The sequence below is a fragment of the Mesoplodon mirus genome (assembly GCF_964341445.2).
Source record: "Mesoplodon mirus genome assembly, chromosome: 11".
Lineage (NCBI taxonomy): Eukaryota > Metazoa > Chordata > Mammalia > Artiodactyla > Ziphiidae > Mesoplodon > Mesoplodon mirus.
In genome coordinates, this window is record NC_138987.1 from 43,118,600 (window position 1) to 43,136,727 (window position 18,128).

Genomic DNA, 18,128 nt, shown 5'->3' on the forward strand with positions numbered 1-18,128 from the left:
AATTCCTGTCGTTTGAATGGCCTCAGAAATCCATCTACATAAATACATGTACATAGGAAAATCTCCTGTGCCAGAAGGCCATTCGATTTTATTTCAGTGCCAAAAATTATAAGCAAAGTTTAATGATGCGATTAAAGGTGAAAAATTGTTCCTTTTATCACAATTTCTCTATTATAAAAGATAGAAGGAAAGCTGTTTCTTTGCCTGATTGCCTACTTTTTGAAAAGTGTACGCCGTATGTAAGTCATTTGCATTTAGTTAATCGTGTAGTCATTTCAAACTTTCATTTTGTCATTTTATAAGCAAAACTAGATCCACTGTGGAACCTGACATGCAGTTTGAAGAAAAGTCATGTTAGGAGCGCCCGGGTTTATCTTCCGCCTCTGGCCAGCAGCTGGAGGAGAGGGGAGAGGCCGGTTGCCCCGGGGACAGCTCTTCTGCATTAAGTTCTCATCCTCTGAGCTTCTCTCAAAAATCAAGCCTTCTCTGTAAGAGTGTAAACATGCCAACAGCCCCGCTGGTTTAAGGGCAGAGGAAAGAGTCTCAGAGGAAGGTCAAAGGGAAGACAGAGGGCAGTTAGGGGCTGCCCCCCGCCCCCTGTGCCTGTGGCCCTGGGAGGAGACATGAGTAGGGGTTGCCCAAGGTCATGGAGGTCAGAAGCCACCCGAGGCCACAGTCTGAGTGACAGCGAGGTGGCTGGGGCCAGACAGATGCGCCAGACTGGGCTGGAGCCCAGGAATTAGTGGTCCCTCACCCAGTGACCCCAGAAAAGACCATTGCAATTTAGTCCCCAGTCTGTTTCTTTTATTTTAATTATAAAAAGCCTTAAAAAAAAACTTTATTGGAGTATAGTTGATTTAAAATGTTGTTAGTTTCTGCTGTACAGCAAAGTAAATCAGTTACACATATACATATATCCACTCTTTTTTAGATTCTTTTCCCATATAGGTCATTTCAGAGTACTGAGTAGAGTTCCCTGTGCTGTACAGTAGGTTCTTATTAGTTACCTAAATTTTAAAAAGTCTTAAGTATACAGAAAGTGTAGCTAATAATCCAGTGAATGCCTGTGTACTTACTACACAGCTCTGTCAAATCTGACAGTTTGTTTTTCATTCTTGTTTCAGATCATTTTACTTATTTAAAAATTAAATTTCACATTTGTCATTGAAGCTTCCTTCCTTATTCTCCAGAGGTGGCCACTACATTGAAATTGGTTTTTATAATTTCTAAACATGCTTTTTTTTCATTTTCACCACATACATATATATCTATAAACAATATTTATGATATTGATGATATTCTGAAACTTTCTATAAACGGCATCACACTTAAATATTCTTTTGTGACCTGCTTCTTGTATTCAACTTTATATTTTAATGCTTATTCATGTTGATGGATGTAGCTGTATTTCATTTATTTTCACTCTTTATAGTTTCACACTCTATGAATATGTTATAATTTATCCAATCTCCTGTTGAAAGACATTTGAGTTGTTTCTAAGTTTTTTGCAGTTACAAACAGCGCTCAATCCTAACGTTCTTATTTGTGTCTCCTTATACCCTGATGTAAGAGATGCTGTGTTTAGGACAGGACTTTTCTGGGTTACAGGATGCAAACATCTCGATATTACCAGGCTCTTCACAGCAGTTGCATCCCCCCACCCCTCCGCCCAGCATGCGCAGAATTCCTTTCAGCCCACATCCTCTCCTATACTCTGCAGTCCTCACAATTTCTAGGCTTTGCCCATTTGAAAAATAAGAACTGACATCTTTCTTTTACCTGTCTTGCTCTGCACATCCCTGATTACCAGTGAGTATGAGCAGCTTTTCCTATTTTTGCTGACCACTCGAGGTCTGTTCACATCCTTGGCCCATTTTTTTAATGAGGTAGTTTGTCTTTTTCTTATTGATTCTTAGGAGGATTAAAAAATATGTGTGTGCGGACTTCCCTGGTGGCACAGTGGTTGAGAATCCGCCTGCCAATGCAGGGGATACGGGTTCGTGCCCCGGTCCGGGAAGATCCCACATGCCGCGGAGTGGCTAGGCCTGTGAGCCATGGCCGCTGAGCCTGCGCGTCCGGAGCCTGTGCTCCGCAATGGGAGAGGCCACAACAGTGAGAGGCCCGCGTACCGCAAAAAAAACAAAAAAACAAAAACCAACAACAAAAAAATATGTGTGTGTGTGTGTGTGTGTATATATGTATATATATATATACACACACACACACATATATATATATATATACTGGATACTGGATACAGTCCTTTGTCAGTCATATATGCACTGCAGATATCCTTTGCTAGTCTGTGCCTTATACATTTACCTTAATTACAGTGCCTTTGTCAAACATAAGTTTTAAATTTTTGTGTTGTCAAATTTACTGATTTTTTAAAAAATTGATGCCTGTGCTCTTAAGGTTTTGCCTTTGCAGGTTGCTTTGTAATCCACCTTGAATTGGGGCTTATGTATGGCATGAGGTAGGGACCTAATTTTACTTTCTCCATGTGGATAGCCAGTTATTTCAGTATCATTTATCAAATAATCCATCCTTCCCCAGCTGGTCTGCCTACCCTATCTGCCAAAGACAAATACCCACATTACCACAGGCCTGTGCCTGGGGTCTCTGCTCCCCTGGCCCACCTGTCCTAGGCCCAGATCACATGGTCTTCATCAGTCTCACAGAATGTCTTGAGAGTGGATGTAAATCTTCCCCTTATCTGTCCATCTGTGGGGTTGTCTTGCTATTCTTGGCCCTTTGCCCTTCAACATCAACTTTAGAATATGCTTCATGTTCCACAAAAAAACATGGTTGGAATTTTTATTAGAAATACATTGATTTATAAATTATAATGGAAGGCAGTTGACATCTTTTCAGGTTTGAAATTTTTGTCCATTAACCTGGTGTATCTTCCTGTTTATTAGGTTTTCTTTGATATCTTTCAGAGAACTTGAGCATCTCTCCCACAGCTGTCTTGCATTTATTTGGTGTGATGCATTCTTGGGTGCTTCCACCTCTCCCCCAGGGAAAATCCTACAGGGATGGGCCCCACACACCCAAAGGCTGCCTACCTGCCTGCAGTCCTGGCCTGTCAGGGTGTCCTTTCCTCTCCTCTGTCTGCCCTGGGAGGGGCTCTGAGTGCCGGGGGTCCCCTGCAGTGACGTGGGCATCCATCATCCTGCTGCCTTCTCTTTGGAGCGGGGTTTGGGTTTGCTGTCTGGTTTGCTAGACACAGTTGATTGGAGGTAATAAAAATCTTAAGACCTGAGATTTCAGATGTCTGATCCGACTGGAATGGGATTGGGGCTTTTAAATGGTCATTTTCAAGTGCATCTGGGGTCTTATGTGAATTGTCTTTTCCTCAGCTAGAGAGATTTATGATTTTTTAAAAATGGCGTTCGTTATAGGACCGGTGTTTCTCTTTGACCCCCAGAATTCCCAGCCTCAGAATCCCGAGAGTGAGCATTTTAGGAGGAGACTCTGCTAACAGGCTTGTTCTTCAGAGGTGATGGTCCGCCATGGAGGCAGAGGCCTGCTTGTCGTCCTGGTGTACCGCTGAGTGGTCTTTCCAGCTCTCTGGCCTCCTTTCCCTCCCAAGTCGTCTGGAGCCTGGGGAGATGGGAGATAAGGATTTGCAGCCTGGGCCCTGTGCGGTGGCGGCTGGAAGGCCTGGACTGAAGGGTCAGGCACCTCCCTAGAGCCTGCTCTGAAATGGCTGCAGCACTGTGCTTCCCAGGGGGTCGGCGCCGTGGTCATCCATCAGTGGCCCCTGCCCAGGGGGCTTCCCGAAGGCTCATCCTCTTCCCTTGGAGAGCTCTCTGTGTACTCGCCGGCTCCTCCCTGGGCTTGTTTGGAAACGGCTGGTCCACGTGGCTGATTTTGTGGGGAAGGTCCCGATTGCATGTGCCAGATCCCAAAGACGACGGAGACCCCCGTCCTGAGTGGGCATGGGTGGTGGGCCCTGCGATGTGTGGGCGTCCGCTGCAGAGAGCCTGCCTCCTAGGCTTGTCTCATCCGGGCAGCTGATGGTGATGTTTATTGTCCAGGTTAAGCTTCATTAAAGCAGAAGCCCAGTTTCCATTAGGATATGAAATTTTTATTTATTAAATTGCTGTTTTAATATAATTTACCAAGTCATCGAAGACAAATAATCCACTTAAGCGAAGCTGTAAAACTCCATTTTCCCCGAATGCTGTGTTCCTGTGAACGCGTGGCTTATACTGCACTCCACTCGCCAGCCGGGGGTACCTTATGGGGATGCAGGATTCACAGCCCAACCTCTTGAATTCCGAGTGAGGATGGGTCCCAGGGCTGGCCTGAGGCTGACCTCTGCATTCCCTGATTAAATAAAGGTTGTTAAGCAAATTAAGAGGCCCCTCCATCACAGGATACAGAAAAGGCTGCTGGTGTATTTTTCAAAAACATAACTGCAAAGGAAGAGAGACTATCCTATAGGAGAAATCTCGAGAAAATGTAAATCGAGAGAGATAAGGGAGCAACAACATCAAAGCAGGCCTTCACCCAGGGGCACCTGCCAGTTAATTTCCAAGGCCTTCTGCCTGGTTGTAATGAGCCTCAGGCAGGAGACAAACCTGGAGCCTGTCCAGGGACTGAACAGGTGCTGCTGTTCGCCTTTCTTGGCCTTGGACATGGAAGTTAAGGAAAAAGGAAGGAAAACACCTCCCTTCGGAATATCTAACCACAGTCCTGCATTCACATGAGTTTGGAGTCCCAATTCATATTACTTGTCTTAAAATTTTCAAACTGAAAATTTAGTTGAAAGTAGTCTTGGGATAATAGTGCCTTTAGGCTCTGGCAGAAGCAAGCACAAAGTTTTTTTTTTCCCCAAAGAAAACCACTTTTGATAAATGCCTCAAACAATTCCAACAGATAAAAGTTTCAAGGAACATGTCGACGAAAAATTAATAGTCAATCTAAGAAAGAAATGGAGAATTTTATTCGAGCCAACCTGAGGATAATAACCTGGGAGACAGTCTTTCAGAAAGCTCTGAGGACTATTCCTCCCGTTAGAAGTTAAAGCACAGTTATATACATTTTCGAGAGAAGGAGTAATACTCCATCAAATGACCTATTGACAGTTTACATAGTCCAGATCTGCATGTACAAGGCGAGTAGTAGGTCATCCTGATCCCTTACAGGATTAAGAAATGTTATCTTCTAAGGAGTTACCTTGCTGGCGCCAGGAGAAAATTGCCTTCTGTGACGGAGCAGGCATGCCCGTGTCCTTTGGGAGGTCTGGTTCATGTGTAGCGTAGGTGCACAGTGCACACTAAAGAAGGGTAGTGGCCCAGGCTGGCAGAGAAAATTTTATGTTAAAACATTTCTTGTCCTGCCTTAAAAATAATTTTATTTCATCAAACATAAGCTCCAAGAGGGGGAAAATCACTAAAGTACAAGGAAGCAGGCCACTAAGAGCAAGACTCAGCAGAGAAAACAAGCTGTAAGAAAGAGATCTACAAAGACTACAGACTTTAAAGTTATCTGAGATGTTCTAGAAAATAAGTTTAACATGTTTAAAGTGATAAAAAGGGAACATAGTGAATGAAAAAGAAGGAGGAAAGGGAGACTCATAATTTACAAAGCAGGTCTGAGAAAAGAAGCAAGTTTCAAATTTAATGGGTGAGTTAAACAGGAATTGTGATACAGTTGAAGAGATGACTAGTAAATTGGAGGAAAGATATGAAGAAAGTAATTCTCCCAGACAAACAAAGAGATGGAACATATAAAAAGAGAGGTTAACTGAAATGGAGAGCAGAGTGAAAAGACCTCACACCTGCCTAACCTGGGTTCTGAGAAAATGCAGAGAATGGCAGGGGGCAGGTGGATGTTTGATAGGAGATAATGGATGACAGTTTTCCAAAACTGATGAAAGCAACCCATTCTCAGGATATCTCTAGGAGAATAAGTATTATAAAGAAAATGCAGGGCTTCCCTGGTGGCGCAGTGGTTGAGAGTCCGCCTGCCGATGCAGGGGACACGGGTTCGTGCCCCAGTCCGGGAAGATCCCACATGCCGCGGAGCGGCTGGGCCCGTGAGCCATGGCCGCTGAGCCTGCGCGTCCGGAGCCTGTGCTCCGCAACGGGAGAGGCCACAACAGTGAGAGGCCCACATACACCAAAAAAAAAAAAAAAAAAAAAAGAAAAGAAAATGCAAAACATCCAAGACAAAGAGGGTATCTCAAAAGCAGCCAGAAAGAAAAGTGTGTTTTCCTACAAGGGAATGACAAATAGATTGATAGCATTAAACAGTGGAGGCCAAAAGATGTCATTTTTAACATCTTTAAAAGTAATAACCAACAGTTCTATCTTTCAAGAATGAGAATGAAGTAAAGACATTTTTAGACGACAACTGAAAGGGTTTACTGCCAAAAGACCTCTCATTAGAGGATCTTCTAAAGGTTGCATTTCAAGAAGGATAATGATTTTAGAAGAAATGTCTAGATGCTGCAAATGCAGCAGAGGTTCAAAGAAAAATAGAATATTATGAGCAACCTTGAAAATTTAGGTGGCAAATTCCTACAAAAAAATGTTTTCAAAAATTTTAAGAAGTCTGAAGTGTTTTATAATTATATGGAAATTAAATCAGGAATACAGACCTTTCTACAAAGAAGACATCATGCCCAGCCCATTTCTAGCCAGCTTTCGAAGGACAGGTATCCCAGTCTCATACAGACTCTGAGAAGAGGAGGAGGAAAGAGACAAACACAACCTTCATGATTAAAGTAGACAAGGATGGCTCTAGAAGGGAACGTGAGAGGCCAGTTTTCTGTAAGTGTGAGAGCAGAAATCCTAAATGAAAGATCAGCAAACAGGGCCCAGCTGTGATTAAAAAATATAACGTACTGTGACCAAATTGAGTTTACCGGGGGTGCAAGGTTGGTTCAACATTAAAGAAACTCTGATACTAATGTAATTCACCACATTCACAGATTAAAGGAAAACAATCATATTGTCTCAGTTGATTCAGGAAAAGCATCTGATGAAATTCTGTAACCATCCATAAGAACTCTAGTAAATTAGGAATAGGAGGGCACTGTCCTAACTGGCTACACATTATCTACACAAAGTTCTAGTGCAAAACAGCTTCCTTCTCCGGCACGAAAGGTGCAAAGCAGCGGTCAGGTCGCTGTTAAGTCAAGAAGCAGAAGGGAAGGACTCCGCCACACTGCGGCAGTTCTGCTCAATGTGCCAATGCCAGTTCAGCCAGCACAGGGCAGTGGGATGCAGAAGCACACTCCCGACTCTGGCTTTTCTCCTCAGCACCCTCTAACACTCCAAGCAGTGAGACCTACCAGTGACCTCCGTGTGGCTAAACCCAGTGGTCAGTCACCCCCCCGGGCTCGTGTTACCTGACCCTCTGGCAGCACCTCACACTCCTCCCAGCTCTCTGCTCGGTCCGTTAGGCCCTCTGTAAACTTGTGACCTGGACCGTGGGGCCATCCTCTTGTACTTGTAACAGGGAAGAGCCAATTCTGACTCCATGTTGCATCTGTTTCTTTTACTTTAACCTTTGCTTTCTGCTGCATTTGTTCACTAAAAGGATACTGTCTCTACATAATGGCCTGCCTCAGGGAACCCTGTCCCCTGAATGTTAAACCAAAGTGCCTTTGTTCAGGGAAACATCTGGACCCTGTTCCACCTGTGCATGGCTGGCTACAAGAAAGAAGAAATCAACACATCCCCTCCCCGAGGCTGACCATTATTCCAGGCGATATTTGCAAAACTTATGGCCTTTTCACTTTACTTCTCATCTCCTCCTCCTCTCTGTGCTATACAAGAAACTGGCATCCAAACCCCGATAAGATGGTTTTACTAAGACACTAGTCCGCCGTCTCCTCGGTCTGCTGGCTTTCCAAATAAAGTCCTATTCCCCGCCTCAGCACCTCGTCTCTGATTTATTGGCCCGTCGTGCGGCGAGCAGAGCCAGCTTGGACTCGGTAACACACCCTGGACTCATCTGTCCCACTGCCTGCCTGACGGCTCCGCTCGGGTGCCTAGCAGGTGCGTGCCCACAGGACAGACTCACAACCTTCCCATCAACACACTTTCTCCTGCACCTTTTCCCACAAACCTTTCCTCCTCTTAGGAAATGGCAGCTTCCTCTTTGCGCTTGTTCAGGCCAGGGATGTTGGTTCCTCTTTCTCTCCTACCCCATAGGTCCCGCATTCATCCACGTGTTTTGTTGGCTCAGCCGTCAAACCGTCTAGCATCTGACCTCTTTTCACAGCTGTGCTGAACCCCTTGTCCCGACTCACTAACAAGTTGGGATTTTATGATTTCCATGGTCTCCTATCCCGTCTCCCTGGGTCTGCCTCTCCCCACCCTGCCCACTGCCAGGTCTGTCCTGGCAGCGCAGGGAGCAGTGAGGAGGGGTGCAGGTGGCCACTCGGGGGGAACGCAGCATCCTCGCTGCCCCACGCTTCCGGTCAGCGTCGTTTCTGGGCAGTGCCCAGGCCGGACGCCTGCTCTGCTCTTGCCTTTCATTCAGGGCTGAGTGATCGGCCTCTGTGGAGAAAACGGGTCCCTTCTCATGGGGTGCGTAGAATGGGGGCCCCTCAGACTGGCCTTTTATCGTTGCTGCCCATCATCCGTGCAAGAAAGCAAACGAGCACCTGGTCGCCGGGCACGTCCACTGTGTCCCGCTGCCCGATTAGAGAGAAAATTGTCCTTATTTTAATGAGATGAGAATTAGAAACGAAGGCCTTGAGTGAAAAAGAGAGCAAGCCGGCCCCGCTCCGTGTTCCCGCCGGCCTGTCTGGGCTGCACGCTGACCTTCTTGGCTGTTCTCTCTTGCAGTCGGAACCCGAGGGCTTCGCGCATTTCCACTTGTACGTGTGTGCTGCTTTTCTCGTGAGATGGAGGAAAGAAATACTGGGAGAAAGAGATTTTCAAGTAAGTAAATGCCTTTTCAGAAGAACCCAAGTGTGATTTCCTGCTGGGAGAGAGATGTATTAGATTTAGTTCACAGGGTTATTTGTGGAGGAGCTTGGAGACAGGCTGCCTGTGGTCACTGCTGACCTGCTGCCTGAGACTCCACGGCCGAGGGCACAAATCACATGGGGCCTGGGCTCTGCCGACACTGGCCTTATTAAACGTGCTGTCGTGGACTCCAGGAGATACCATACCCCCTGAGCTGGCTGGTGAGTGTCCTCATCAGAATGGCCCTGGGAGCTCCTGGGAGTCTCGTGACAGCCGTGGAGAGTGGGGCGTTAGGGAAGGGGCTGGCCGCATGATCACATGGCCTGGCTGCCCAGCACTTGGTAGCTGTGTGACCCAGGGGTGGTTGCTTAGCCTCCCTGAGCCACGTTTCCTCAGCGGTTCCGTGGGAGAGCTACACCCGCCCCCATCCATCAGAGGCTCTGTGCTCGACCCAGGGGCTCCAGGTGGGCCAAGCCCCCGCCCTGTCCCCGCCCCCAGGTGTGCCTTGTGGGGTGGTACTGTGGGCGGTGTTGACCCCTGGGAGGGCGGGCCGCCTGGGGTGCAGTGAGGAGACACCAGCGGAGGGGACCAGGGACCAGGGACCAGGCTCTGCCCCTCACTGGCTGGGGCTCACTCTGGCTGCTTCACCTCCTCGAGCCCCTCATCTTTCAGGTGAGCGGACAGGGAAGGAGGCCCTGTTGTCCCAGGCCACAGTGTGGTGACACTGGGCAGCTCGCTTGGCCCGTGGTCCCTCAACTCCCGTGCTTGTCAGATGCTCTGAGGACCCTGCGCCACCCACCAAGGGCCGTGGGGAGCCACCCAGCCCTGCCGCAGCAGCCAGGCGCTTTCCATCTTGGCCACCAGGAGACGGTGGACGGGGAGGGCCTCTGCCCGGGCCAGCAGAGCCCAGCGCCCAGCCTGCCCCGCCCCGAGGTGCTAGGAGGGGAGACCTGGTCCCTTTTCTCATCCCGGCTCCTGCCCTTGCTGTCAGCACAGGCCCGGCCGTGCCCGCGGGAGCCGCGCTGGAGGAGCCTGGCTCCAGGGCGGCCTTCACCCCCGCCCTGCCACTTCCCACCTCCGGTTGCTGTCCGTGAACTGGGGAGAAGGCAGCCTCCTGCCCTGCCCCCTTGGGCTCATGGGAGGCCTGCGGCCCCCCGGGTCACTCTGCGTCGGGCACGTGGCGGTGCCGAGAGAGCCCGGCGCCAGCCTGCGTCACCTAGTGAGGGGGGGTGACTGCGGGTGGCCGCCGGGCCGTTGGTTGGAAGGGAGAAGGGCCCCGCCTCCCTGGTGACCAGGGCCAGCGTCCACACCTGCGCCCGGCCAGCTCTCACCTGGACGACAGGTGATGCAGGTGCCCGAGTCCCCCAGGCTGACGGTGGCTCAGATGTCGCTGCCTCAGTTACGCTGGGACTTCTCTGGTTGGGGAAATGGTTCTGGGAGGCCCCAGCCAGACATCACTGCCCTCGCAGGGCCCGCACCTGGTGGGGGGCAGTGGTTCGGAAAGGGTGTAGGGAGCGCACTGAGCCCAAGGCTCATTGTCCCAGGAACCGCTCGTGAGCCCCAGCGCTGGGCAGCCCCTGAGCCTCACGTGCCCGAGAAATGGCCCTTGCCCGCCGGCATGCATCCCGGCTGGGAACAGGAACCTGAAGCTGGTTGTGATCTCGTGCAAAGGGTCCTGCCCTGCGTTTCTTCCTGCTGCTCTGGGAACAGGGATGGTGCTGCCAGGGTCCAGGGCCACTGGGAGCAGCCCTGGACGCGAGGGTCCCTGAGCTGGGTGGGAGGAGGTGCCCACGGGTGGGTGGTGCTGGGCCGCCCCGCTCGGCCTTCCTGTCTTCCCGCCCCATGTGCAGGAGCCTGTGGAGGGCTGCCCAGGGCTCTGCAGTGTGGCCGCCCCGCCTGACGTGACTGCGTCCCTGGTGGCCTTGGAAGACGTGAAGACGAGCCCCTTGCCCATTGCCCGCTCTCGTGTTGCTGTCTGGCCAGAGACGCTGCCCTGTTGTAACTGGAGGGTGCTCCTAGGCGGCTGCTAAGAACACTTTGCTGGCCTCTTCAGGGCCCTGCTCTCTTAACTCGAGGCTCACCGAGGCCAGGGGACAAGCACAGTGCAGCAGCCGGTGTGCCAGGCCCTGGAGGAGCCATGAGGTTGATTCTCCCCCAAACTCAGGATGGACTCAGGCCTGGATGTCATGGGCTTGGATGCAGGGCATGTTGTGAACCCACTGCGTTGTGGGGAATTGAACTGAATGGGAAAGTAAACAAGAAGAGACAACAAATTAAATAAAGCAACTTTGGAGCCCTGGTGGGCACAGGACAATTGCGTGTGCAACTGTGGCATTGTAGGAACATGATTCCGTGTGCACGGAAGACAGCTTGAGAGTCCAACAGTGGAGCATCTGTGGAAGAGGCTTTAAAGGCCCTCACTCTCTGCAGAATCGTGATTTGCCCCTTGGGAAATGGCACAGCGCTGTGTCATCTCCGTGGGAACTGGGAACAGTCATTTCCTGAGGGGCGTCTTCAGGAGAAAGACAGAGTCCTCCTCGTGTTCAGCACGCCCAGCGGTGTGGGTGCTTTTGGCGGGCGGGGGAGCATGGGCTTAGCTCCCTCCGTCCAGTTCCCAGACGCTCAGTGAAGTTGGGGTCCTGCCTCTTCTCGTGTGCTTCGGCTTCTGAGACCTGCCCAGCCCAGGCGTCTGGTTGCGTCCAGTTCTCTGGACCTCCGGGAGGGTTGCTGGGTCATCTGGTTGGAGGGCGGCACCTCCCGGAGTGGGCGGTCACTCCTGCCCTGAGGTCTGGGGCCCCAGGGACCTTGTACTTTTCCCCGAGGATTCGCTGTCTCCCGGGCAGACCTTGTGCCGTCCTTCCTGCAGGTGACGGGTCCCCAGCTCTGCCCAAATGCAGCCCGCAGGCACCGCACCCTGGTGTCTGAAGCCGGCCTCTTCCCCCAGTCCCCTGTCCCCACCCTGCCAGCCACAGAGGTCCCAGCCTCAGCGCCCGCGGCCTGATTCTCCCTGGCTGCCGTTTTCTAACCAGATTCTGTAGGGCCTGTGGGGGAAGGAGCCCCCCTGTGCCCAGTCCTGTGTCCCCTGGTGGTGCGGCTGGCACGCTGACCTGGTCCCTCCCCTCTGTGGGGTGCCCACAGTAAGAACGTGGAGCCCAGAGAGGATGGGTGCGCGTGGCTGAAGATGCCTTTGAAGGGCTGGGCTCAGGTCCTGAGCCAGAGCTGCCACGTACCCCTGATCGCTCCTCCTCTCCGGCGGGGATGCAGGTGCACTGGGGGTACTGGCCTTACCGGGTTCTTTGGCTGATTCATAAGGGCAGCTTATAAAACAGGTGGTAATGTGCAACCCTAGAAAATCATTCTAGTTTATCCCCCCAAAGTCTGAGCTGCTTAGTTTGTCCTGGTGTCCCAGGACATCGGGGGTCTGACAGCCCCCGTGCAGTCCCCCTGGTCCTCATTCACAGCCCGCAGAGCCTGGTTCGCCCTGGCCCTGCTGCTCGGTGGGGAGGGTAGCACCCAGGGGGGATCATTCCTACCCCACTGCCTATTGGGGGGTGTGACCTGGCAGCGTGGCTGCAGAGGTGCTTTGTGACCTCGAAGTTTCTCCCCACGTAGGAGCTGTCATCGTGCTTCTGGATTTAGAGGAGGCCAAGTCCCGTAGACGCAAAAGAGGCAGCTGCATGCAGTGCTTTGTTTGTCCGAGTAGACAAAGCCATTAATGATGGTGACCAGAGCGTGGGACTCCCAGTGAAATCGGGGACCTTCTCTGTGGGGACCTCGGGAGCTCAGAGGTCTGTAAATATTTCTGAGAAGGTAATCGGCTGCTGCATATTTGTAGATGAACGACGAGCCTCATGGGGAGAAATGGCTTCCCGTGCGTGCGTGGTGGCCGCCGGACCCGGGAGGCTGTGAGCCCGGGGTGAGGCCGGATGTAGGGCCCCCGCCTGGAAACCCCAGCCGGTCCACGGAGGGGGCTCAGTGTGTGAGTGGTGGCCGCCGTGCCCCGCACCCCTGGCGCTGGGGCCTCCTCTCGCGCAGGCCCTTCCCCTTGTCTCCTGTGATCGCAGGTTGCCGCTCGGTGGGGACTAGGTGGGGACAGGCAGGGGCAGCACCCAGGGGGAGGCGTCTGTCTGCTCTGATGTCCCTGGCCCCTCTGATGTCCCCTCAGGCCCTCCCTCTGTGCCGGGCCCTGAGCTGTCTGTCACGAGACTCCGTTTCCACGCACGAGAGGCTGGGCTGGCTGGGGGTGGACTGGGCGGGGACAGCAGGGCGTTGTGTATTGTGAGGCCAGGGGTCAGGGATGGGAGTAATAAATCAGGTGCGGCAGCAGGTTGGGGAGCTAGAACCAAGGACCCGGATCTGGAGCGGATCAGGTACCGGCCTGCTCTGCAAGGGAAGGAAGTCAGTGAAGCTGGGGCTGAGCGTGCGGGGTCGGGGTGTGGGTGGTGATCAGGAGAGGAGCCTTAGAGGGCACGAGGGAGCCAGGCGGCTTCCTTAACAGGGCAGGGGAGCCAGGAGTGGGAACGGACCCGGTGCAGTAGGAGGCGGGGCCGTAAGGCTGGAGGAGGAGCCCAAAGGGGCGGGGGCGGGACCTGGGGTGGGAGGTGGACACGCCCACAGGGTGTGAGACACGTGGAACCCAGAGGGATGGGTGGGCAGCCCACGCAGACTCGGGGACAGCAAGGTTGGCGGTCTTCCCGTTGACTTGGAGGGGGAAGCGGCCACAGTCCGCAGTGCGGCCCGCGGCTCAGAGGTGCCTCTGCTGTTAGACATTGTCTGGCAGAGGCTCTGGGGTGTTGGGCGCGGTGGTCCACGCCTCACTTTGTCAAAGTCTCCCTCTGTCTGCGGGTTAAACCTGAGTCTAAAACTTTACAAACAGAAAGACACCGAATGGAGCAGCCGCAGGAGGAGGCTCCGAATATTTAATGAGGATAAAAAACGAGGCTGCTGCGGGTCTGACGGCTTAAAAGCTCTGGTAGGATCTGAACTGTACAGAGATGCATCTGTTTTTAAGAGTTTGTGGAGCATTTACAAAATTAATCATCTGATCTAGACCATAAAAACTGTCAAAATCTGAAAAACCGGAATAATACGGACTGCATTTGCTGAGCATAATCCTTTAAAACTAGATAATAAAGTTAAACCTGGGTAATCGAGCATTTGGAAATGAGAGAGCCCTCTTCAGAATACGTGGGTCAAGGTGAAAGTGATCCTGTAATTATAGAATAAATTTAGAAACATATGGGACCTTATAGACTCTGCTTTACTGTCTGTAAAGTTCACACTTGCAGTTCTTGGTCCCCTTCTTCTATCAGTGAACCTCAATCAGGCCCATCACAAACTATTCAAAACGCCCTAATAATTGGTGACTGGCAAAGGGAAAAAAAAATGTGTGGGGTGTGGCCTGTGCTGGGCTAGTAAACAAATTCATGGCCTTTTATTATTTAAAAACATTTTTTTAAAAAGCCCAGTAACTCTTTAACTGAAGAAGTTAGAGATGGAAAAATAAAGTCAGCTTATGATAAAAGGCGGTGAAGGAACCAACGATAAAGTAAATGAATGGCTTAGGAAGTTAATGAGCGTCTCCTCACGCCCTCCCCACCGGAGCCCCGCAGAGCCCGCCTCCCTCCAGGAGCTGATGGAAGCCCAGGCCCAAGGTTTTTACTGGGGCAGGTGCTGGAGGCACCCTCTGCCCACCAAAATTCCAGATCCCGGAAGGACAGCCAGTGCTCACCGTGCGTCGTGTGGCTGGTGCAGGCAGTCTGGCAGGCTGGCCCCGGAGACACAGCTCCAGCTTGCAGGAGCCAAGCTCCAGGTGCCAGCCAGGGGCAGCCCTGCAGCCAGGCCCCCCAAGGTCAGGGCAGCTGTGTTCACTTCTCCCTGCTCACTGTTGTTGTAACATCCTAGCAGTAAACCAGCAGCATCAAGGCACGGGGGGTCTTAAGAGATTCAGTAGCTTCTCCTGAGTTTAATAGAAAGGAAGAACCAACCCTACTCTTAATAATGTAGAAATAAGAGAACATTCATCTTGACATGCTAAAGAATATCTCAAATCGACAACCTCAAATACCTGGGGAAAGACCAGGGACTGTCCCATAAAATCTGCAGTATCCTTCTGTTTCTGCAGGATGGTGACTGAGTGCTCAGTGAGGACCCCCTTGTCCTCCCCCACGTGGTACATGCACACACACACAGGCACACACACACACACACCATGGACATGAAAAGTGGATTTTCTAAATTTGTGGACTCTTCAAGGAGTAGCCAGCATGGAACTGGTGCTGGCCCTGAGGGCAGCTGCTGGCTCCTCTTGCGGGGGTGGGCAGCCCCCAAGTGCAGACAGCCTGGCACAGGGCACCAAAGAGAACCTGGAGCCTGAGCAGGTGGATGTTGAGTGAGAAACCCTCTGCGTGAGTCAGGACCCCTGAACCCAAGCGAGCAAGCCTGACAGAGCTGGGTGTGTGGATTCTTGCTTCTCTAAGACTTGGCTCTGAACAGGACAGGAATGAAGGAAAGTCTCCCTGGAGAATTCCCAACCACAGCCTCGCCCTCCCACTCAGTTGGGGCTAGAACGTATATGACTTTGGGGACCGAAGCACCCCAAATTATTGCAAATGGTCCCAGGTGCCTAAGCTAAGAAAGTGCCAGCTCTCTCTCAGGTGACACGTTTTAAGCTAAGCCTTGAAATTGTAAATGTCTATGTCTGAAAGATCATAAACAAAATAACTAAGAAGAAAATGTCTACGTGGGAAAGACAGTGTGTGGAGATGATCCGAACGGTGAGACAAGCTCTCCAGGAAACCTGAGATGTCCTCCGATCATATGTGAAGAACTGAAAGTTGAAACAGATGCTACCTGTCAACTTAGCGATGCTCTTTAAAATGCACTTTCTTAAAATCGGTGAAGTTGGCATAAAGCAAGCCTGTTCCTTCATTGCTACAAGGGGTGTAAGATAACAACCTTTCTGGAGAGCTGTTAATAATCTATGTCAGGAGCCTTACCCTTTTTTTAATTTAATTTATTTATTTTATTTTTGGCTGTGTTGGGTCTTCGTTTCTGTGCGAGGGCTTTCTCCAGTTGCTGCGAGTGGGGGCCACTCTTCATCGCGGTGCACGGGCCTCTCACTGTCGCGGCCTCTCTTGTTGCAGAGCACAGGCTCCAGACACGCAGGCTCAGTAGTTGTGACTCACGGGCCTAGTTGCTCTGTGGCATGTGGGATCTTCCCAGACCAGGGCTCAAACCCGTGTCCCCTGCATTGGCAGGCAGATTCTCAACCACTGCGCCACCAGGGAGGCCCAAGAGCCTTACCTTTGATCTGGTAATTCCGCTTGCTTATAATTACGGGAAAACAAATCGTCAACAGCCTAAATATCCAACGTTGGCAGAAGAGTGCCCTGGATTATCGTACGTTGCTGGTTGAAATATTTTCTAACTACCAAAAATCACATCTTCAAATAATAGTCACTGATGTTAGAAAGTGCTCTCAGGATATTTCTATGTGGGGGGAAAAGTGTGACCCGAAATCACCCACATCTACACGCGTACATACACACACACACATCTATATAGGTCCATACATGTAAAACGCACACCCTCTTATGTATGTATAAAACACACATGTTGGGCTTCCCTGGTGGTGCTGTGGTTGAGAGTCCACCTGCCGATGCAGGGGACGTGGGTTCGTGCCCCGGTCCGGGAGGATCCCACATGCCGCGGGGCGGCTGGGCCTGTGAGCCATGGCCGCTGAGCCTGCGCGTCCGGAGGCTGTGCTTTGCAGCGGGAGAGGCCACAACAGTGAGAAGCCCACTTACCGCAAACACACATGTCTATATATATACACGTGTATAAACACATGTACACACACATAAGATGCACACATGATCTACACATGTAAACATCATATGTATGTGTATATAAAATATGTGTACATGTGCTCAACATTACAAATCTATACACATATAGGGAACACACCTACATGTGTGCATATATATAAAATGCATACATATATTTGCATGTGTATATACATGTAGAAATGATCCCAAATTTGCTTGTCTTATATGCACAATAAAAAGACTTAACAGGGACTTCCCTGGTGGTCCAGTGGCTAAGACTCCACGCTCCCAATGCAGGGGCCCAGGTTCAGTCCCTGGTCAGGGAACTAGGTCCCACATGCTGCCACTAAGACCCAACACAGCCAAATAAATAATAAATAAATAAGAATTTTTAAAAAGACTTAACAGAAGCAGGTCACAGTGTTTGCATCATTTAGTTTAGGTTAGTAGAATTACGGACATTTTAATTTTCCTGTTTGAGTGTCTGTTGTGTTTTCCACGTCCTCTCAGTGAGTGGTCAGCATGATTTTCTCACCCGGGTTCATTCCCGCCTTAGGCAGGTGAGACCCCTTTGTGAGGTGCCTGGCTGGGGGCCCTGCTCAGTGACGCTGGGCTCCGAGGTCCCTCCCTATCCTCTGGACGTCTCAGCAGGTGTCCCACTACACCGGGATCCCCGCAGACTCTGTCCCTCAGCTCACACGCATGTGCACATGCAGACACAGGCATGCACACCACGTGGTCCCCAGGGGCAAGACATGTGTCTGTCTCACATGAGGACTCCCAGTGCCCACCAGTGTGCCCCCACCTGCCCGTGGCGGCTCGGAAGCTGTGCACAGCGCCCCAGCTGTCCCCTCCCTTTGGCCAGGTGGCCGTGACGGAGGGTTCTGGCCCCGCCTGGTCTAGCCCGTCGGTCATCCTCAAAGCCTGTGTTGTACTCATTGGGCCAGGCTTCTTTCTGCCAAGTCATCGGTTCCTTATCATCAGAGAAGGGGTTAGAAGAGGTCATTTCTAAATAACCATGCGGGATCTGTGTGCAAACTGGGCTGGATTCCAGTACATGACCTTCAAGCCCCCTCCCAGCTGGCCTCCCCATCCCCCGGCCTGGCCCTGCACTCAGCACGCCACCCTAATGCACCTCACCACAGACTTCTGGGATCTTTGGTAAAGAGCCTACTAGTAAAGCCATTAAAAGAATCTCTGTGGCATCTCTGATTTACAAAGACAGAAAGAAAGACAACAAGGTCCAAAGCCTGAGCTTTGAGGAGACGGAGCCGGGCTCAGCGTGCAGACACAGGGCCAAGCGACCTCACCACTCACCTGTCCTCGCCCATTACCTGGCCTCTGGCCTGGACGCTGACGCCCG

General features: G+C 51.3%; 1 protein-coding gene across 1 annotated transcript in view; it reads left to right on the forward strand.

Annotated features, from left to right (window-relative positions):
- The window catches only part of TBC1D22A (TBC1 domain family member 22A), a 326,009-nt gene that overhangs the window by 282,046 nt on the left and 25,835 nt on the right, over positions 1-18,128 (forward strand). Inside the window, exon 12 of the mRNA XM_082636735.1 lies at positions 8,814-8,909. Coding sequence (XP_082492861.1) covers positions 8,814-8,909 — 96 coding nt within the window. The remainder of the gene's footprint in view (positions 1-8,813; positions 8,910-18,128) is intronic.